At 37.5% G+C, this 23,399-nt stretch overlaps 1 protein-coding gene across 6 annotated transcripts in view; it reads left to right on the top strand.

Moving 5' to 3' along the window:
• Nucleotides 1-23,399, top strand: part of SPAG16 (sperm associated antigen 16) — a 1,164,736-nt gene that overhangs the window by 67,291 nt on the left and 1,074,046 nt on the right. For all 6 annotated transcript variants that reach the window (XM_032754635.2, XM_058438740.1, XM_058438747.1 and 3 more), the window contains 2 exons: nt 3,988-4,105; nt 16,705-16,774. In XM_032754635.2, coding sequence (XP_032610526.1) covers nt 3,988-4,105; nt 16,705-16,774 — 188 coding nt within the window. The remainder of the gene's footprint in view (nt 1-3,987; nt 4,106-16,704; nt 16,775-23,399) is intronic.

Below are 23,399 nucleotides of genomic sequence, written 5' to 3'. Positions count from 1 at the left end.
AATTTTTTTTCAAGGTTTTTAACTTCTTTGCTATGGGTTCTAACTTCCTCCTTTAGCTCGGAGTAGTTTGATCGTCTGAAGCCTTCTTCTCTCAACTTGTCAAAGTTATTCTCCATCCATCTTTGTTCAGTTGCTGGTGAGGAGCTGAATTCCTTTGTAGGAGGAGGGGCACTCTGATTTTTAGAGTTTCCAGTTTTCCTTCTCTGTTTTTTCCCCATCTTTGTGGTTTTATCTACCTTTGATCTTTGATGATGGTGATGTACAGATACCGTTTTGGTGTGGATGTCCTTTCTGTTAGTTAGTTTTCCTTATAACAGTCAGGTCCCTCAGCTGCAGGTCTGTTGGAGTTTGCTGAAGGTCCACTCCAGACTCTGTTTGTCTGGGCATCAGCAGCAGAGGCTGCAGAACAGCGGATATTAGTGAACAGCAAATGTTGCTGCCTGATTGTTCCTCTGGAAGTTTTGTCTCAGAGGAATACCCAGCCGTGTGAGGTGTGTCAGTCTGCCCCTACTTGGGGGTGCCTCCCAGTTAGGCTACTTGGGGGTCAGGAACCCACTTGAGGAGGCAGTCTGTCCATTCTCAGATCTCCAGCTGTGTGCTGGGAGAACCACTACTCTCTTCAAAGCTGTCAGACAGGGACTTTTAAGTCTGCAGTAGATTCTGCTGCCTTTTGTTTGGCTATGCCCTTGCCCCGAGAGGTGGAGTCTACAGAGGCAGGCAGGCCTCCTCGAGCTGCGGTGGGCTCCACCCAGTTCGAGCTTCCCATCCACTTTGTTTACCTACTCAACCCTTGGCATTGGTGGGCACCCCTCCACCAGCCTGGCTGCCGCCTTGCAGTTTGATCTCAGACTGCCATGCTAGCAATGAGTGAGGCTCCCTGGGCATAGGACCCTCTGAGCCAGGCACAGGATAGAATCTCCAGGGGTGCCATTTGCTAAGACCATTGGAAAAGTGCAGTATTAGAGTAGGAGTGACCCGATTTTCCGGGTGCTGTCTGTCACCCCTTTCTTTGACTAGGAAAGGGAATTCCCTGACCCCTTGCACTTCCCAGGTGAGGCGATGCCTCGCCGTGCTTCGGCTCATGCTTGGTGCACTGCACTCAGTATCCAGTACCCACTTTCTGACACTCCCCAGTGAGAAGAACCTGGTACCTCAGTTGGAAATGCAGAAATCACCCATCTTCTGTGTCGCTCATGCTGGGAGCTGTGGACTGGAGCTGTTCCTATTCAGCCATCTTGGCTTCACCCCCCTGGAGTTCTTACTATAATGTTAAATCCACTGTGTGGAGGTCAAGGAATTATTGTTTATCCAGTCTAACATTCCAGTCCCCTTTAATCAAGTACCTCAAAATCCAGTCTCGGGGGGGTACTTTTCTGGTTCCTGTCAGTACATGCTGACTATTTCTTGCAGCAGTTTAGATGTATAGTCTCTTTCCTCCCTAATCATACTGAGGAGAGGAGGTAGGGATACTTCTGGCAGTCTGGGGGCTGGGGGGGAGATCTGTTTCTTTGTGGGGAAAAGGGCTTTTCAGCATCTTGCAGCACAGCTGAAGTACTACTTCTCTCTAGGACATGGGGACCACCTCTATAAGCCCATAAGGCTACAGAAAAACATTCTCAGGGGCATCCTGAGAACCAGAGAAGAAGAGAGGGATTTTTCATACATTTCATGTGATAAAAAGAGTCAGTTCACCTCGAAGACATAATATTAAATATGCATTACTCTAATATAAGAGCTTCAAAATACATGAAGCAAACTCTGATAAAATTGAAAGGAAAAATAGACATTCCCTTAATTATACTTAGGATTTTAACACTCAGTATTAGAAAGTATAGGAAGAAATATTCATAGATGTATTTGACATCCAAGAAGAGGCTGGGGATAACCTTCCCCATTCTGCTAGCTTATTCCAATTGCCAAGTATATCAATTCCAATTATTTACTCAGGAACACTGGAATTGATCACTGGGTGGGTACATGGACCAAATATGCTGTGAGCCAGGACCCTACTTATTTCCTGGCCCCTACAGACTCCCATTCCAACAGAGGGGACCAGATATAGCCCAAGCAGAGAATGGTGGTTTTCAGAGCTGAGGAGGCAGAGATCAGAGTTCAGGGCTATAGAGGTAGCTGGAACTTGCAGCATGGTGTACACAGAAGGAAGGAGGTACACGAAATGTAAGAAATACCTGTAATAGTCCTTTTCAATCTTTGGCCATAAAACTAACTTGTGGAAGTATAGGATGAGAGAACACAAAGCCTGGCAGGAAACAGCGCCTGGGAAGCTCGGAGCAAAATAGAGATTCCAGAGGTTGTGTAGAAGAATGCTGTCAATCAGTTGAACATAGTTAACATTTCTTGACTTCTACTTTGCTCTTTCCAGTGCACATGGAATTGTCACTAAAATAGATCGTATACTGAGCCATAAAACAAGTCTCTATATGTTTCAAAGGACTGATGTCATACATAGAATGTTTTCTGACCACAACCAAATTAAATTAGAAATCAATTTTTAAAAATCTCAGGGGGTTTCTCAAATATTTGGAAATTAAGTAGTATACTTTAAATAATCCATGAGGCAAAGAAGGAAATTAGAGAATATTTTGAACTGAATGATGAAAAATGCAGCATATTGAAATGCAGCCAATGCAGCTTAAATTGAAATTGATGGCTTTAAATGCTTATTTTAGAAAATAAAGTTTTAAAACCAATGATGTAATATTAGAAGCTTAAAAGAGCAAATTACAACCAAGAAACATGAAGAAATGAAAAATAAGAACTGAAATCAATAAAATAGCAAATGAACAAACAAAAAATCAACAAAGTCAGATGTTGGTTAATGGAAAATATAATAAAATTGACAAATTTGATAATAAGATGGATAAACTCTCATTAGACTGATATCGCCAGAGGTTGGCAATAATGTAGAGTAACCAGGACTGTCATATAGGGTTGTTGGAAGTATAAATTATAACCCAGTAATTAAACTCCTGGGTATTTATCTAAAATAAATGAAGATATATGACCAAAAAATATTACATGAGTTACATAAAAATGTTTACAGAGGTCTTATTCATGATAGCCCAAACTAAAATCCACTCAGGTTTTCATCAGCAAAATATTGGATAACCACATTGAAGGAATATACATACATACAAGGGAATACTACTCACAGTACAGAGGAGTGAAGTATTGCTATGTAAAGTAATATGGAATAATCTAAAGAAACATTATACTGAGTGAAATAAACTAGTTAAAAAAGAGAACATGTTATATGTTACCAAATAAATGAAGTTCTAGAATTTTCTGGGGTGTTAGACATGCTTCATATTTTGATAATGTGTACTACTTGGGTGTGCATTTCTCAAAACTCTGAACTGTAATGCTTAAGAGCTGTATGTTTTATCCATGTAAATTACAATTCAATAAAAAGATTTTGAGGTAATTTTCAAATAAAACAGATTTTTAAAGGTATATTATATACTAGGCTGAATTATTCCTTCTGTTTAGATATCAAAATGTTTTTATACTTAATTTTTAAAATACAAGATTAGCCAAACTTGTTTTGAAGACTGTCCTTTAGTTTATTTTGATGTGAATGACACTCCATGTTTAATCATCTATTATTTGTGGCCGTTGTCTTTCTGACAGTTATTTCCAAATTGACAAAAGGAATTGCATTTTTAAACATTTCATGGGTAGCAGCAATCTTCTGAGTACATACTTGGACACAGCAAAAGGTGCTAGTAGGAAATAGAGAACTAGTTAAGACATGTGATTTGCTCCCTCACTGCACCCTCCACCCTCAAGTTGCAGTGAAGTTGTATGCTTTTTGTGCTTCTTGGCTGTAGTATGTTAACCTTTATACGATTATTCATTTTTATTTCACAGCAAAAAAGAAAAAGAAAAAAAGGTTTCGATGTTAGATGGAAATTACTGATTTAACTCAATAACCCCTTAAGATGCTATTGACTTTATTTTTTATAGGTTGAAGTTACATTATGCGTCTTATGAACCGACTATAAGGGTGTTACATGAGAAACACCACACTTTACTGAAGGAGAAAATGCTGACCTCCTTGGAAAGAGACAAAGTAGTTGGGCAGGTAAAGATACAGTCAAAGCTAACTTAAAGTGATCTTTTAATCATTTTTTAAATAATACAAGTAGAAATACTGATTTTGTTTCTGAGATTAATTTTAAAACATTTTCAACCAACTTTCATGTAAAAGAGATCCATTTGGAAACATTCAGTAAAAGTATTTCTCCATTTAACTACGTATAAAGATTATTATAAAATTAGGCCAGGGCAGTGGCTCATGCCTGTAATCCCAGCACTTTGGGAGACCAAGGTAGGTGGATCACTTGAGGCCAGGAGGTTGAGACCAGCCTGGCCAATATGGTGAAACCCTGTCTCTACTAAAAATACAAAAAAAAAGAAAAAGAAAAAAAATAGCCTGGTGTGGTGGCACAGGCCTGTAATCCCTGCTACTCAGGAGGCTGAGGCATGAGAATCCATTTGAACCTGGGAGGTGGAGGTTGCAGTGAGCCGAGATGGCCCCATACCACTGCACTCCAGCCTAGGCAACAGAGTGAGACAGTGTCTCAAAAAAATTAAATATCATTTAATTGAGACATAAATTCATAACAGATTATTAAATTGTAGTTAGAAGAAAAAACTTAGCCATTGTGGTCAAACTTGGGTTTAAATGCCAGCTTTGACAGCTATAAACAACCTTAGGAGAGTTATTTAAACAAATTGGAGCTCAGATTTCTCATATACAAAATGTAGCTGCAAAGACCAAAGACATACCTTTTAAGATTGCTGTAAAACTTATATGAGATATTTTAATAAATAAAAACTTCCTCCTAGGTACTGGCTCAAGTTTTTGGTTATTTTTGCTAATGGATGACATCCTTTTAGGGTTTTTGTATAGGCCTAGGCCTAGAGTAGTGGGTGAGATACCTTTGGCATAAAAATTTAAGAAAAAGAAGCAAAGTGTTTATATGCCACTTTAAAACCATTTATCAGTTTTTTTAGAATATGTAAAACTGCAACTATGCTTAACATTCTATTGTTTTCTAGAGATTTTCATTTTTGGCTAAACTTTGAGAAGCTACAAAAGCTTACATGATGATAATACTCTTTTGAATAATTTTATTGTTAAGATATGCTTTAATCAAGTTTATTTTGTCTTTTGAGTGAAATTCTTAGCTTCGAAAATGCAAAACATCATTGTCTTGATGTCCCTTGTGGTTGAATTTAATTTTGTGTTTTGAATGTTTGAATTTTAAGTAATATTGAATACAATGATAATATGATTTGGCTGTGTCCCCATCCAAATCTCACCTTGAATTGTAATAATCCCCACATGCCAAGGGCGGGACCAGGTGGAGGTAACTGAATCATGGGGATGGTTTCTCCCATACTGTTCTCATGATAATGAGTGAGTCTCAGGAGATCTGGTGGTCGTGTAAGCGTCTGGCATTTCTTTTGCTTGCACTCATTCTCTTTCCTGCCGCCCTATGAAGAGGTGTCTTCTACCATGATTGTAAATTTCCTGAGGACTCCCCAGCCATGTGGAACTTGAGCCAATTAAACCTGTATTCTTTATAAAATACCCAATCTCAGGTATTTCCTCATAGTGGTGTGAGAATGAACTAATACAAATGAGTTTAACAATAATTTAAATTTTATGGCATTATAATCAAACCTTCAGAATTTCATACCCTTGCTTCTTTTCATCTAATCTGTCTTCCCCAGTCTCCTAACAAAAGGCTTTCTTTATTCTATATCCTGAGGTATTAGGAGCTAGATTCAGATCTCTTCCTATTTCCTATTCCAGATGGGCCAAGCTTAAACTTTTGCTACCCATCTTACTCTCTTTAGTCCTCCTGGTCTCATGCTTATCTCCCATATACCCTGTACAATATTTGTGTTTCAAGTTGCTCCTCCATCGTTTAGTGGAAAGAGCTAAAAACTTGGAATGGCCTGGTATGAATTCCAGCCATTGTAAAACAGCCAAGTGAGGATTCAGGTTATTTAAATATGTCTTTTTACTCACTTATTAAATAGGGATTTTACTCACTTATTAAGTAGGGATAAATTATTTGCCTTATGATTGATATGTGTATAAGATTAAAACATGTTTAAAAAGTTAAAATCATTTGATCTGTGAGTTAGAGTTGAATTTTGCACACTACTGTTCAGATGTGCAAAGAAATATATCTTTATTATCTGCAACTGGTTTTGTCTTTGAACTCCTACTCCTGCTGAAGACAAAAGAAAAGATAACCTGCATATTAAAGACTATCCCAATCTTTGTGAGTTAAACCAGTCTCTTTGGGTTTAACACAGGTTGTTTGAATATTATATTAACTGAATATTTATCTAAATCATAGTTATTAGTGCTCATTTTCTTCCTTCAAATGGCATGCCCTTTTTATTCTTCCCCAGATGATTCCTAGTAAAAAAGTTACTTATCTATCCATATAGCTTAAAGTCTACAGGCTATATTCACTCTCCAGTGTACTGTGACTTGTTTGATTAGGTTGGTGTCCAGGTACATGATACTGGGTAGTTCTTGATAGCTCCTGGATAGTTCCTGGGTAGTTCTTTTGTATGTGAACCCAACACACCTTGCTAAATCCATGGCCTCTCACAATATCTGTGAACTCCTTTATATCTGTGGCCTCATTATCCTAACCCTAGTATTTTTTCTGCTCTAGTACATCAAATATTAACATTTCCATGTACCCCACTGAGGTGGTTGAGGCTTCTGATTTCTCTATGTTGCAAATACAAGCCATGAACAATTTGGAAACCAGTTAGGGTCCATCTACATAGATATACCTTTTTTCAGTCAATTTTCAACATGACCTGGAGAGTAGTATGTTTTTCTAGCACAATGTAAAATATGAAGGACTCTTTAAGGGGTTGTCAATTTTCCTAGGCTATTGCCTGAAAAGCTAAGAGTAAGTGTGCTTATATTGCTGGCGTATCCCTAGAGTATCTGGCTTTATTTGCCCTTCATTTCCAACTGGCCCCACTTGCATTTTTCACTTGGTAGATAAAGTAGGACTCATGTGTGACCTATTGTTACCTTGTCCCTCAGGCATCTCGTCCCTCAGGCAGAGAACTCTTTTCACTTCTTTGTTCTATTGGATGCAATATCTTCCTCTCTTCTTCTGTGTTACAGGATGCTCTATGTCCTCATTTGTTCCAGCAATCCTGATTTACACCTATTTGCACAGGGTAATTTTTAATAAATTTCACCTTCACCCTAAAAATATCCCAATTTAGAAAATCTTTATTAATGGGAAAATTCTATTTTTTTAGTTCTAGGGTACATGTGCACAAGGAGCATTTTTTCATGTGTCTGTTGGCTGCATAAATGTCTTCTTTTGAGAAGTGTCTGTTCATATACTTTGTTTTTTTTCTTGTAAATTTGTTAAAGTTATTTATAGATTCTGGACATTAGCTCTTTGTCAGTTGGGTAGGTTGCAAAAATTTTCTCCCATTCTGTAGGTTGCCTGTTCACTCTGATGGTAGTTTCTTTTGCTGTGCAGAAGCTCTTTAGTTTAGTTAGATCCCATTTGTCAATTTTGGCTTTTGTTGCCATTGCTTTCGGTGTTTTAGTCACAAAGTCTTTGCCCATGCCTATGTCCTAAATGGTATTGCCTAGGTTTTCTTCTAGGGTTTTTATGGTTTTAGGCCTTACATTTAAGTATTTAATCCATCGTGAGTTAATTTTTATATAAGGCGTAAGGAAGGGATCCAGTTTCAGCTTTCTGCATATGGCTAGCCAGTTTTCCCAGCACCATTTATCAAATAGGGAATCCTTTCCCCTTTTCTTGTTTTTGTCAGGTTTGCAAAGATCAGATGGTTGTAGATGTGTGGTGTTATTTCTGAGGCCTCTGTTCTGTTCCATTGGTCTATATATCTGTTTTGGTACCAGTACCATGCTGTTTGGTTACTGTAGCCTTGTAGTGTAGTTTGAAGTCAGGTAGCCTGATGCCTCCAGCTTTGTTCTTTTTGCTTAGGATTGTCTTGGCTATGCAGGCTCTTTTTTGGTTCCATATGAACTTTAAAGTAGTTTTTTCTAACTCTGTGAAGAAAGTCGTTGGTAGATTGATGGAGGTGGCATTGAATCTATAAATTACCTTGGGCAGTATGGCCATTTTCAAGATATTGATTCTTCGTATCCATGAGCATGGAATGTTCTTCCACTTGTTTGTGTCTTTTATTTCATCTTTTATTTCATTGAGCAGTGGTTTTTAGTTCTCCTTGAAGAGGTCCTTCACGTCCCTTGTAAGTTGGATTCCTAGGTATTTTATTCTTTTTGTAACAATTGTGAATGGGAGTTCACTCATGATTTGGCCCTGTTTGTCTGTTATTGGTGTATAGGGATGCTTGTGATTTTTGTACATTGATTTTGTATCCTGAGACTTTGCTGAAGTTGCTTATCAGCTTAAGGAGATTTTGGGCTGAGATGATGGGGTTTTCTAAATATACAATCATGTCATCTGCACACAGGGACAATTTGACTCCGTCTTTTTCTAATTGAATCCCCTTTATTTCTTTCTCTTGCCTGATTGCCCTGGCTAGAACTTCCAACTTCCAACTATGTTGAATAGGTGTGGTGAGAGAGGGCATCCCTGTCTTGTGCCAGTTTTCAAAGGGAATGCTTCCAGTTTTTGCCCATTCAGTATGATATTGGCTGTGGGTTTGTCATAAATAGCTCTTATTATTTTGAGGTATGTTCGATCAATACCTAGTTTATTGAGAGATTTTAGCATGAAGGGCTGTTGAATTTTGTCAAAGGCCTTTTCTGCCTCTATTGAGATAATCATGTGGTTTTTGTTGTTGGTTCTGTTTATGTGATGGATTACATTTATTGATTTGCATGTGCCTTGCATCCCAGGGCTGAAGCCCACTTGATCATGGTGGATAAGCTTTTTGGTGTGCTGCTGGATTCGGTTTGCCAGTATTTTAATGAGGATTTTCACATTGATGTTCATCAGGGATATTGGTCTAAAATTCTCTTTTTTTGTTGTGTCTCTGCCAGGCTTTGGTATCAGGATGATGCTGGCCTCATAAAATGAGTTAGGGAGGATTCCCTCTTTTTCTATGGATTGGAATAGTTTCAGAAGGAATGGTACCAGCTCCTCTTTGTACCTCTGGTGGAATTTGGCTGTGAATCTGTCTGATCCTGGACTTTTTTTGATTGGTAGGTTATTAATTATTGCCTCAATTTCAGAGCCTGTTATTAGTCTATTCAGAGATTCAACTTCTTCCTGGTTTATTCTTGTGAGAGAGTATGTGTCCAGGAATTTATCCATTTATTCTAAATTTTCTAGTTTTTTTGCATAGACGTGTTTATAGTATTCTCTGATGGTAGTTTGTATTTCTGTGGGATCGATGGGGATATACCCTTTATCTTTTTTTATTACATCTGTTTGAGTCTTCTCTCTTTTCTTCTTTATTAGTCTTGCTTGTGGTCTGTCAAGATTGTTGGTCTTTCAAAAAGCCAGCTCCTGGATACTTTGATATTTTGAAGGGTTTTTTTGTGTCTCTATTTCCCTCAGTTCTGCTCTGATCTTAGTTATTTCTTGCCTTCTGCTAGCTTTTGAATGTGTTTGCTCTTGCTTCTCTAGTTCTTTTTATTGTGATGTTAGGGTGTAGATTTTAGATCTTTCCTGCTTTCTCTTGCGGGCATTTAGTGCTCTAAATTTCCCTCTACACACTGTTTTAAATGTGTCCCAGAGATTCTGGTATGTTGTGTCTTTGTTCTCATTGATTTCAAAGAACGTCTTTATTTCTGCCTTAATTTTGTTATTTACCCAGTAGTCATTCAGGAGCAGGTTGTTCAGTTTCCATGTAGTTGTGTGGTTTTGAGTGAGTTTCTTAATCCTGAGTTCCAATTTGATTGCACTATGGTCTGTGGTCTGAGAGACAGTTTGTTGTGATTTCTGTTCTTTTACATTTGCTGAGGAGTGCTTTACTTCCAATTATATGATCAATTTTAGAATAAGCGTGATGTGGTACTGAGCAGAATGTATATTCTTTTAATTTGGGGTAGAGAGTTCTTTAGATGTTTATTAGATCTGCTTGGTGAAGAGCTGAGTTGAAGTCCTGGATATCCTTGTTAACCTCTGTCTCGTTGATCTGTCTAATATTGTCGGTAGGGTGTCAAAGTCTCCCGTTATTATTGTGTGGGCGTCTAAGTCTCTTTATAGGTCTCTAAGGACTTCCTTTATGAATCTGGGTTGTCTTGTTTTGGGTGCATATATATTTAGGATAGTTGGCTCTTCTTGTTGAATTGATCCCTTTACCATTATGTAATGGCCTTCTTTGTCTCTTTTGATATTTGTTGGTTTTAAAGTCGTTTTATCAGAGACTAGGCTTGCAACCCCTGCTTTTTTTTTGCTTTCCATTTGCTTGGTAGCTCTTCCTCCATCCCTTTATTTTGAGCCTATGTGTGTCTCTGCACATGAGATGGGTCTCCTGAATACAGCACACTGATGGGTCTTGACTTTTAATCCAGTTTGCCAGTCTGTGTCTTTTAATTGGGGCATTTAGCCCATTTACATTTAAGGTTAATATTGTTATGTGTGAATTCGATCCTGTCATTATGATGTTAGCTGGTTATTTTGCTCGTTAGTTGATGCAGTTTCTTCCTAGCATTGATGGCCTTTACAATTTGGCATGTTTTTGCAGTGGCTGGTACTGGTTGTTCCTTTCCATTTTTAGCGCTTCCTTCAGGAGCTCTTGTAAGGCAGGCCTGGTGGTAACAAAACCCCTCAGCATTTGCTTGTCTGTGAAGGATTTTATTTCTCCTTCACTTGTGAAACTTAGTTTGGCTAGATACGAAATTCTGGGTTGAAAATTCTTTCATTTAAGAGTGTTGAATATTGGCCCCACTCTCTTCTGGCTTATAGGGTTTCTGCCGAGACATCTGCTGTTAGTCTGATGAGCTTCCCTTTGTATGTAACCTGACCTTTCTCTCTGGTGGCCCTTAACATTTTTTCCTTCATTTCAACCTTGGTGAATCTGAAGATTATGTGTCTTAGGGTTGCTCTTCTTGAGGAGTACCTTTATAGTGTTCTCTGTATTTCCTGAATTTGAATGTTGGCCTGCCTTGCAAAGTTGGGGAAGTTCTCCTGGATAATATCCTGAAGAGTGTTTTCTAACTTGGTTCCATTCTTCCCCTCACTTTCAGGTACACCAATCAAACGTAGATTTGGTCTTTTCACATAGTGCCATATTTCTTGGAGGCTTTGTTCATTTCTTTTTACTCTTTTTTCTCTAATCTTGTCTTCTCACTTTATTTCATTAAGTCAATCTTCAATTACTGATATCCTTTCTTTCACTGATTGAATTGGTTACTGAAGCTTGTGCATGCATCACAAAGTTTTCGTGCTGTGGTTTTCAGCTCCATCAGGTCATTTAAGGTCTTCTCTATACTGTTTATTCTCGTTAGCCATTCATCTAACCTTTTTTCAAGGTTTTTGGCTTCCTCGTGATGGGTTAGACCATGCTCCTTTAGCTTGGAGAAGTTTGTTATTACCACCTTCTGAAGCCTACTTTTGTCAACTCGTCAAAGTCATTCTCCATCTAGTTTTGTTCCATTGCTGGTGAGGAGCTGCGATCCTTTGGAGGAGAAGAGGCCCTCTGGTTTTTAGAATTTTCTGCTTTTCTGCTCTGGTTTCTCCCCATCTTTGTGGTTTTATCTACCTTTGGTCTTTGATGTTAGTGACCTACAGATGGGGTTTTGGTGTGGGTGTCCTTTTTTTTTGAAGTTTATGCTATTTCTGTTTGTTAGTTTTCCTTCTAACAGTCAGGCCCCTTAGCTGCAGGTCTGTTGGGGTTTGCTGGAGGTCCACTTCAGACCCTGTTTGCCTCGGTATCACCAGCAGAGGCTATAGAACAGCAAATATTGCAGAACAGCAAATATTGCTGCCTGATCCTTCTTCTAGAAGCTTTGTCCCAGAGGGGCACCTGCCTATATGAGGTGTCAGTCGGCCCCTACTGGGAGGTGTCTCCCAGTCAGGCTGCACAGGGATCAGGGACCCACTTGAGGAGGCAGTCCGTCCGTTCTCAGAGCTCGAATGCCATGCTGGGAGAACCACTGCTCTCTTCAGAGCTGTCAGACATGGGGGTTTAAGTCTGCAGAAGTTTCTACTGCCTTTTGTTAGCTGTGCCCTGCCCACAGGGATGGAGTCTATAGAGGCAGTTGGCCTTGCTGAGCTGCAGTTTGAGCTTCCCAGCTGCTTTGTTTAGCTACTCAAGCCTCAGCAATGGCAGACGCCCCTCCTCCCGCCAGGCTGCAGCATCGCAGGTCAATCTCAGACTACAGTGCTAGCAGTGAGCAAGGCTCTGAGGGTGTTGGACCTGCCAAGCCAGGCACGGGAGAAAATCTCCTGGTCTGCCAGTTGCTAAGACCATGGGAAAAGTACAGTATTTGGGCAGAAGTGTCTCATTTTTCCAGGTACAGTCTGTTATGGTTTCCTTTGGCTAGGAAAGGCAAATCCCCCAACCCCTTGCACTCCTGGGTGAGGCAAAGCCCCGCCCTGCTTCAGCTTGCCCTCTGTGAGCTGCACCCACTGTCCAGCCACTCCCATTGAGATGAACCAGCACCTCAGTTGGAAATGCAGAAATCCGTCTTCTGTGTTGATCACACTGGGAGCTGCAGACGGGAGCTGTTCCTATTCAGCCATCTTGGAAGCGACCTTAATTTTAAAATTCTAAAGAGCTAATTTCTTGATATGTAATATGGAACAGTTAGTCCCACTCTTAACATAACATTGAAAAAAAGAAATAAAATGGAGCAGTTAGGATTTATAAATAGCTTTTCTCTCTCAACAAAATCTGCTGTTGAAGGTGGTAGATTTACTACAATTTGAGAAAGTCAAGTTTAAATAGGAGATGCTATTGCTGCCACTGGGCTGTCACCACAGGTTTTACCATGGACAATGCTAATACTGAATACTTGATACTCTGTCAGAATTTTGTTATGCTTGTCAATGGAAACTGGATGTGGCAGCCACCATTCTCAGGATAAATTCCAAACTCTACATTGTTCCTTATATCACTAGATTTTGTTCAGAATCCAAAATGGGTACACAGGATTGATGGAGCAAATGCAAGTCCTAGTTATAGGAAAGGCTGTGTAAATATCCGATATCTATTGCAAAAGGTGGAAGACTCATAATTCTCTAAACCCAAATTGCTAAGTGGCCAAAGTGACTGTCAAATATCCGTTATACAAGTCTAAACTAAGGCTCAATTAACCTGCTACTCTCCAAATTAGGGCACAGAATATAGTCCTGGTCCTGTCAGCTCTCCAGGTGTGTCCTTGTGGAACAAGCCAAGGTTACCACTTAATGAATGGAAACTGCTTTTGTACCCTTCTTACAAAGAATGATTTATGGCCAACCAATCCTTTCTTCCTGTTGTAGCATACTAATCAGGTATACCCTGGGTGTACAGGCATAGATTAGCCTTTTAAAGTGAACATATTAGTAGTGTGTCATGGAGCTATAGAATGAATTTATTCAAAATATGTGTACAGAGAAAATATCTTAAAATATGTGAAATTTTTCTCTATAATGTAAAATGGAAGATATATTACTTTTGTGCTTATATTTTAAATTTCTTTATTTCAACGTTTGATGCAGTTAACGCTTTGAGAATTCATTTCCAACCAAACTTTAGGATATGAGTTAAGAGCAGTAAGAAGCATCTTATGTTTTCTAGCTGGATTCCTGATTTTTACTTCCTTAAAAACCTTATCTTAATGAGCATTTAGCTTACTGTGTTTCTCCTTAAACCTATACCTTGCATAAAGAAGGATTGTATAATAAATTAAAATTTTTGATTATAATCTAGTTTGTATATGAAATAGTGAAAACAGTGTGATGACCCAAGAAAAGGTGAAATAGAATTGATTTGTAGGTATATATGTATACTAAATTATATTTTATCTTTTTTGGATCATGGAATTCTAACTCAGAATGTGTGTGTGTGTGTGTGTATACTAAAAACTAAATCTAAATATATATCTTTTTAGGTCTGTCTGCTTGGAGGGTCTGGAAGTAGTGACACTCCAGCAGTAATGAGCATATACAGTGTTAAGATCTTGATTTCTAATATCACTCTTTAGTAAAAGGAAAGGAAACCAGGGTTCTCTGGAGAAGTATCTGATTCTAGAGCTAGGCAGAGAAAATACTAGATGGGCCTGGAGCACTTGGGACATTTTCTTGTGCTAGAAAGGAAGGAAATGCTCAAAAAGTAGAACAGAAAAGAAAAAAAAAACTCAACATAATAATGGGATATGTCAAGTTATGACAAAGGAACTGTAGTGGGCACCTGCAGAGGTCGGTGGATCCCCAACCAAATTTGATTTGGATATTCAGACTGATAATGCCACACACACACACACACACACACGCATGCGTGCACTGTAAATAAATTCACTACTTGTGGAATTGAATTTGCTGAGGAGAGCTGCATATTACCTCCCAAGCATTTCTGAAATGGCTTGAGAGAGCAAGGAAGAGAGACTGGCTTGGGGTTTTTATTGCGGTTGGGAGTTAGGGCAAGGGTGAGAATTCTCATATGTGAGGTGAGGCTTGAATCATTTGAATCTCCCATCAGTACCAGACAAGGGAGTAGCCAGGCATTCTTATCCGTTTGCCCAGATGTTGGGCACAAGGGAAGAGGGAGGAGGTAAAGCTTAAAGGCTGTTGACACTCAAACATCAAACAATAGAGTCAGATTCCTCATTATAGGAATCCAACCTGAAAGAGCTTCCAGTGATCAAACCTTCTGAAACAATTTGAGCAACAAAATAATGTAGTGTTGGATTATAACCCAAAATATAAAATAAATATCTTTGATTCCTTAATGGTATAAATATAAATGATTAGTAAAGACATGTGAGAGAGTAGACAAATCTCCCATACAGAAGAATCCCAAGTAATATATGTTGATAATCCTTCCCTGAAGTAGGTGGAGCTTGACAACTCAGCTGTTGAGTGTTGGCTGCACTTAGTAAGTAATGACTTGCATCCAGAAATGCAATGGAAATAGGGAAGAAAGTAACTTTACAGTGGGGAAACCTGGTAACCTTCTCATCATGTGATCAAAGGATCAAGGTTAACATCATCAGTTTTAAGTACTGTTGGTAGCATTTACCTATGATGTAATATGCTAATAATGGCACTCCCCTGTGGTCTTCTTGCAAATCCATAACTTTAGTCTAACCATGGGAAAAATATCAGACAACCTCAAATCTAGGGCTATTCTGTAAAATACTATCAGACTAATGCTCCCCAAAATTATCAAGGACATTAAAATCATGGAAAATCTGTGTATTAGTCCATTTTGTGTTGCTATAAAGGAATACCCAAGACTGGGTAATTTATAAGGAAAAGAGGTTTATTTGGCGCATGGTTATGCAGGTTGTACAAGAAGTATAGCACCAGCATCTGCAGAGAGATCTGCCCCCATGACCCAAACACTTCCCCCTAGGCCCCACCTCCAACATTGGGGATCACATTTCAACAAGAGATTTGGAGAGGACAAATATCCAAACTATATCAGTCTGAGAAACTGTCTCAGTCCAGAGGAGGCTAAGGAGACCTAAAAACTAGTTGTAAGGTGATATTCTGGATGCGATTTTGAAACATAAAAAGGATATTATGGAAAAATTAATAAAACTAAAAATATGGCCTGTAGTTTATAATAATATATCAATCAATATTGGTTCATTATTTGTGAAAAATGTATCATTACAATGTATGATGTTAATGGGGGAAAAAGGGTATGGGATAAAACAGGAATTCTCAGTACTACATTAGCAACTCTCCTGTTAATCTTATGCTATTCTAAATAAAAAGTTTATTTTTGAAATTTATAATTCTTTTGGCTTCTAGGAATAGATAGTAATCTTTTACTTTTTTTAACCTAGGCATTTCATGAGCACTCATCTATAGGTTATAATTAATAAATTATGTTATTTTCTATTAATAAAGAAATATTACTATTCACTGATAGTAGAAGAAAGTGTATATCTGTATGTAATTGAACAGGTGGTATTTTGTGTTGGTATAATCATATACAATGCAAGATGAAATAGCTTTTTAAGGTCAAATTTTAAATTTAAGTCTATTTTTCAGGAATACAGGTAAATCATGACACCAGGCTAACAAATGTTCTTAATTGTAAGACATGTTTACTAAAATAGAGAATACGTGTGGGTGGAAAATGAGCTAAGAGTTGGGGGAATAAAAACAACCTCTTCATATTTTACATTCCAAGTGATAATTACCTTATATTTTATAAATATAAAGATGATAGTTATTGTGAAACAATTTGAACAGAGGAAAAACCTCTCTCAAAATAGAGAATTGAATAATTATTAAAGTGTACAATGAGTATTCTTAATTCAGGAAACTATGCCATGAAATAAATGTTTCAGATGCTTACCTAAAATAATTAATAATTAGCTGGTGGAATTATATTTTAATTTAAAATTCTGTTTTTCTTTTGTTAAAATTTATGTTTTATTAAAAAAGGTATAAATTTAAAAGAAATCAATACTTTTATATTTTACAATGGATATTTAAATATTGTGTTTTATGTAACCTTTTTAAAAGTCATTTAGTGTATGACTTCATTTCTTTGAATTTTATTTTTTAGATTTCTGGACTTCAAGAAATATTGAAGAAGCTGCAAATACAACATAGTTACCATGCTCCTCAAATTAAAGGTAAATATAAAATGTGATGAAGCTCTAATTTAATATACTTTGGTGATTTCTCAACCTTATCAGTGATTAATATTCTAGAGATATTTAAAAGTGAATAAGTGGTGGCTATTTCACAAATTAGAATTTTAATAAAAAGATTAAGAAATATAGATATCATGCTGTATGGATTAATTATAGAGAAAAACAAGTCAACTATAATGGAAGGACTTCTGCTTCTGGTCATTATACCTGGTACCAGACTAGCCTTCTCTGTATAAATAACTCTAAAGCTAAGCTGTAAGATCAGACAACTACTTTTAGGCAATAGAAAACAGACAGCTCAAGTAACAGAAGGCAATTGACAGAAGGAAAATTTATAAGGTGAGCTCTGCCATCACCGTGGCTTTGGGTCTATGGAAAGTTCCAAACTGAGCTTTGTGGAGATGGAAGCCAATAAGAGCATGACAATCCTGATAATTGGAAATATCAGATACCCTAGTTCACAGCTTTTGAAGCCACTAGAATCTGTAGGGAAGGACACCAGAGAAGAGAGCTGCAATGAGGAGTGGCTCAATTTGTGAGGGAGTTTACTATGAGTCCTTAGCTGAGGCTGAAATACATATACATAACAACACTACCTGAGACTTACAAGAGAGATACAATTATATAGGATCAAGAGGATGCCAGAGATTGTAGAAGTTTAGTGATGAGAGACATTGCAAATCTGGCCATGCCTGGGTGGAAAGACCCTTTCACGCCTTGTTAACAACACATTAACATTCAGCATCCCATATCCACCTTATAAAATCAGGAACAAAGCTTACACAGCATTCTTAGAGAGGACACAGAATTTGGAGTTTGAGTCTTGCCATGTTATAGGGCCTTGAGAAACATTTAGGGCTTTCCATGGATCCACCCTAACGAAGCATAAAATTAAGCCTAGGATTTTAGGGTCATCAGCTAAAAATGGAACTTTCTTCTAGAACAAAAAATGACATCCTTTTGAGGAAGACAGTCATCCAGAGTCTTTACAATCTTTTACCCACATTGCCTAGTACATAATTAAACATTTCTAGATATGAATAGGAACAGGAAAATGTGACCCATAATCAAGACAACAAGCAATAAATGGAAACCTACCCTAAAGTAGCTAAATTGTTGCATTTAGCAGATAGAAAGTGCTAAAGCAGATATGTCGATTATGTTCAAGGACTTAATGGAAAATACTAATAAGTGAACAGATAGGGAATTTCAGCAGAGAAATGAGAACAAGCATACATTCCAAAGCAAATTGAAGTTCTACAGCTGAAAAATAGAATAACTAAAATGAATTTTTTTTTTTTTTGAAACAGTCTTGCTCTGTCACCCAGGCTGGAGTGCAGTGGTGTGATCTCAGCTCACTGCAGCCTCCACTTCCCAGGTTCAAGCGATTCTGGTGCCTCAGCCTCTCCAGTAGCTGGGACTACAGGTGTGTGCCACCATGACTGGCTAATTTTTGTATTTTTAGTAGAGCTGGGGTTTCACCATGTTGTCCAGGCTGGTCTCGAACTCCTGACCTCAAGTGATCTGCCTGCCTCAGCCTCACAACATGCTGGGATTACAGGCATGAGCCACCGCACCCAATCGAAAATTTTATTGAATGTACTTCACAACAAATTAGAGATGACAGAAGTGTCAGTAAATTTCAAGACAGATCCATAAAGGCATCTAGTCTAAAGAAGAAAGATAAAAGATTAAAGGAAAACTTGACTATTTAACATATATAAAATTAAAGTCCCAAAGAAGAAAATGAAAATGGAGCATAAAAATACTTAAACAAATGATGGCCCCAAATTTCCCCAAATTCATGTAAAGTATAAACTTAAACACCTAAGAAGAGAACTAATCATACACATAAAGATAACCACTCCTGTACACAATGTGTTGAAATTGTTGAAAATTGAAACGAGAAAATCTTTTCTTTTTTTTTAATTTATAAAGAAAAAGAGGTTTAATGGACTAACAGTTCCACATGGCTGGGGAGGCCTCACAATCATGGTGGAAGGCAAAGGGGGAGCAAAGGCACCTCTTACATGGCAGCAGGCGAAAGAGAGTTTGCAGAGGAACTGCCCTTTATGAAACCATCAGATCTTGTGAGACTATCATGAGAACAGCATAGGAAAACCCACCTCCATGATTCAAATACCTCCCACCTGGTCCCTCCCATGACACATGGGGATTATGGGAGCTACAATTCAAGATGAGATTTGGGTGGGGACACAGCCCAAACCATATCACCAAGTGTCCATTGATAGATGAATGGATAAGCAAAATGTGGTTTGTATATGCAATGGAATCTTTTTTTTTTAAATTATACTTTAAGTTCTAGGGCACATGTGCACAATGTACAGGTTTGTTACATATGTATACATGTGCCATATTGGTGTGCTGCACCCATTAACTCATCATCTACATTAGGTATATCTCCTAATGCTATTCCTCCCCTCTCCCCCTACCCCACGATAGGCCCCAGTTTGTGATGTTCCTCTTCCTGTGTCCAAGTGTTCTCATTGTTCAATTCCCACCTATGAGTGAAAACATGCGGTGTTTGGTTTTCTGTCCTTGTGATAGTTTTCTGGGAATGATGGTTTCCAGCTTCATCCATATCCCTACAAAGGGCATGAACTCATCCTTTTTTATGGTTGCATAGTATTCCATGGTGTATATGTCCCACATTTTCTTAATCTAGTCTATAATTGATGGACATTTGGGTTGGTTCCAAGTCTTTGCTATTGTGAATAGTGATGCAAAAAACATACGTGTACATGTGCCTTTATAGCAGCATGATTTATAATCCTTTGGGTATATACCCAGTAATTGGATTGCTGGGTCAAATGGTATTTCTAGTTCAAGATCCTTGAGGAATCGCCACAGTGTCTTCCATAATGGTTGAACTAGTTTACAGTCCCACCAATAGTGTAAAAGTGTTCCTATTTCTCCACATCCTCTCCAGCACCTGTTGTTTCCTGACTTTTTAATGATCACCATTCTAACTGGTGTGAGGTGGTATCTCATTGTGGTTTTGATTTGCATTTCTCTGATGGCCAGTGATGATGAGCATTTTTTCATGTGTCTGTTGGCTGCATAAATGTCTTCTTTTGAGAAGTGTCTGTTCATATCCTTTGCCCACTTGTTGATGGGGTTGTTTGTTTTTTTCTTGGAAATTTGTTTGAGTTCTTTGTAAATTCTGGATATTAGCCCTTTGTCAGATGAGTAGATTGCAAAAATTTTCTCCCATTCTGTAGGTTGCCTGTTCACTCTGATTGTAGTTTCTTTTGCCTTTTAATTAGAAGCTCTTCAGTTTAATTAGATCCCATTTGTCAATTTTGGCTTTTGTTGCCATTGCTTTTGGTGTTTTAGACATGAAGCCGTTGCCCATGCCTATGTCCTATTGCCTAGGTTTTCTTCTAGGGTTTTTATGGTTTTAGGTCTAACATTTAAGTCTTTAATCCATCTTGAATTAATTTTTGTATAAAGTGTAAGGAAGGGATCCAGTTTCAGCTTCTACATATGGCTAGCCAGTTTTCCCAGCACCATTTATTAAATATGGAATCCTTTCCCCATTTCTTGTTTTTGTCAGGTTTGTCAAAGATCAGATCATTGTAGATGTGTGGTATTATTTCTGAGGGCTCTGTTCTGTTCCATTGGTCTATGTCTCTGTTTTGGTACCAGTACCATGCTGTTTTCATTACTGTAGACTTGTAGTATAGTTTGAAGTCAGGTAGAGTGATGCCTCCAGCTTTCTTCTTTTTGCTTAGGATTGTCTTGGCTATGTAGGCTCTTTTTTGGTTCCGTATGAACTTTAAAGTAGTTTTTTCCAATTCTGTGAAGTCACTGATAGCTTGATGGGGATGGCATTGAATCTATACACTTCATGCTAAAAACTCTCAATAAATTCGTTATTGATGGGACTTATCTCAAAATAATAAGAGCTATTTATGACAAACCCACAGCCAATATCATACTGAATGGGCAAAAACTGGAAGCATTCCCTTTGAAAACTGGCACAAGACAGGGATGCCCTCTCTCACCACTCCTATTCAACATAGTGTTGGAAGTTGTGGCCAGGGCAATCAGGCAGGAGAAGGAAATAAAGGGCATTCAATTAGGAAAACAGGAAGGCAAATTGTCCCTCTTTGCAGATGACATGATTGTATATTTAGAAAACCCCATTATCTCAGCCCAAAATCTCCTTAAGCTGATAAGCAACTTCAGCAGTCTCAGGATACAAAATCAATGTGCAAAAATCACAAGTATTCTTATACACCAATAACAGACAAACAGACAGTGAAATCATGAGTGAAATCCCATTCACAGTTGCTTCAAAGAGAATAAAATACCTAGGAATCCAGCTTACAAGGGATGTGAAGGACCTCTTCAAGGAGAACTACAAACCACTGTTCAATGAAATAAAAGAGGACACAAACAAATGGAAGAACATTCCATGCTCATGGATAGGAAGAATCAATATCGTGATAATGGCCATACTGCGCGAGAAAATCTTGAAAGCAATAATACAAATACAGGCTGAGTTCTCATAGGAAATACTGGAGGCTAGAAACAATAAAATGGCATTTTTAAGGTGTGGAAAAAATTTTAATTCAGAATTGTATATCCAATAAAAATATCCTTTAAAATTTAGATTATATTTTAAGATAAAGGAAAGTTGAGAGATTTTGTTGCAAGCCTATCTGTACAACAGGAAATACTAAAGAAATTTCTTTGGGCAAAAAAGAAAATTTGCCAGAAGGAAATTAAGATCTACCACAATTGAATACAGAGAATTAAAAATGTTAAATTCTGGTTAAAATAAGAAATATGTTTTCCTTTTCTAATTTCCTCAGAAGAAAAGTGACTGATTAAAATAAAAATTGCAGTGTCATAAGGTAATGTTTATAAGGTATGTAAAATAAAAGGAAAATAAGTTGAGGTGTGGTGGAAATATTTTATATCTTAATTTTGGTAGTACTTACCTGCCTGTTTATATTTGTCAAAACACACCTATCTGTACAATTAAAGTACATAATTTACATACAATAAATTGCATAAATTTGAGTATACCTGTGTTTATTTTTGGCAAAGAGGATTTTTTTTTGGCTCAGATAGCTAGAAGGCACAGGCAGTATTCTCAGACATGACTAGATCCAGAAGGATGATGTCCTTAGGACCTGGTCGCTGCCTCTCTCTTGTGAGCTGGCTTCATTTTTTAAAAAGGATAAACTTTATTTTTTTAGAGCAGTTTTAGGTTTATAGCAAAATTGAGTGGAAGGTACAATGATTTTCCATATACCACCTGCCGCCACCCATATACCACCTGCCCCCAGACATAGCTTCCCCTATTATCAGCATCCCCTACCAGATTGATACAGTTGTAAAAACTGATGAGTGTCCATGACATTAATATCACCCGAAGTCCATAGTTTACATTAGGGTTCACTTTTGATGTTGTACATTCTATGGAATTCAACACATTTATGACATGTATCCAACATTTTAGTGTCATACAGAGTAGTATCACTGCCCTAAAAACCTTTTGTGCTTTGCCTATTCATCCCTTCCTCCTTCCTACTTTTCTAATATTTTATGTTAAAGTAGTATCAGTTATGCACAGTGATTCCTAAGGGACTATGCACAAGGATGTTTATTGCAGTCATAAAAGTAACACAACAATACGGGCAATCTCACTTTTTAACCACCAGTGAATGTTTATAGTGGATCCTACAATAATAAAAAGTCTAAAAATCATGCATAAGAAATACTTATAATGTTAAGAAGTAAAAACATTTATATGGTACAAATGTATGCCTGTTGAATATATGCAAAGAAAAAATATCAGAAGGTACACACCAGGATTTTAACATAATTTTCTCTGTTATATGACTACTTCCTACCCTTTTTCTTTATTGCATATTTACAAAGAATGTACATTTCTGTCAACATCAAAAATTGTTTTCATATTAAGATAAGAAGAATGTAATCAGATATAAATATTAAAGGATGGTTTGAAATTATCATAATTTCATGAACTGTAACTCCAAAAATTACTAAATAGTCTGAAAAAGAATATATGTAAGAAAGCTTAAAGGTTGAGGGACTTTGTGAATTGGGTTAATGTTTGCACCAATTAATCTCTAATGATTCATTCTACTCTAATGGTTTAAATTTTATATATTTATCCTTGACATATCAATTAAAATAAACTGGTGCCTGACAGATAACTCTCTTATGAAATTATCTCCTGGTGTTTAGTCTAATTCATACAAGAACATATTGCATGTTTTTCTTGAGTGATATTTACAAGGTACTTTGGAGATTAAACTTGTATTTTGATCTGTGATATTTTGAAATGGCTTTTAGTCAAAAGAAATTCTGACCCAACATGGGGAAATAGTTTTTTTAGTTATGTATCCCAACTATCTGATCAAAAGTAATTATTTAAATCCTGTACTGAATAATTTTATGCTCTTTGTAAACATACATTCTAGTTTTAGATACAGAACTTGAAGCACTTTCCCTAAGCTTCTGATCTCAGCATTTGTCTGTGGTCCCTTAGACTCTTGTCACGTCTCCAGTTGCTAAAACTTGGTATCCTACTTAGGAACTGTAA

This window comes from Hylobates moloch, unplaced genomic scaffold, assembly GCF_009828535.3.
Source record: "Hylobates moloch isolate HMO894 unplaced genomic scaffold, HMol_V3 SCAFFOLD_1, whole genome shotgun sequence".
Classification (NCBI taxonomy): Eukaryota; Metazoa; Chordata; class Mammalia; order Primates; family Hylobatidae; genus Hylobates; species Hylobates moloch.
Note: the sequence above shows the minus strand (reverse complement) of the source record. Positions and strands in the feature narration are given on the sequence as shown.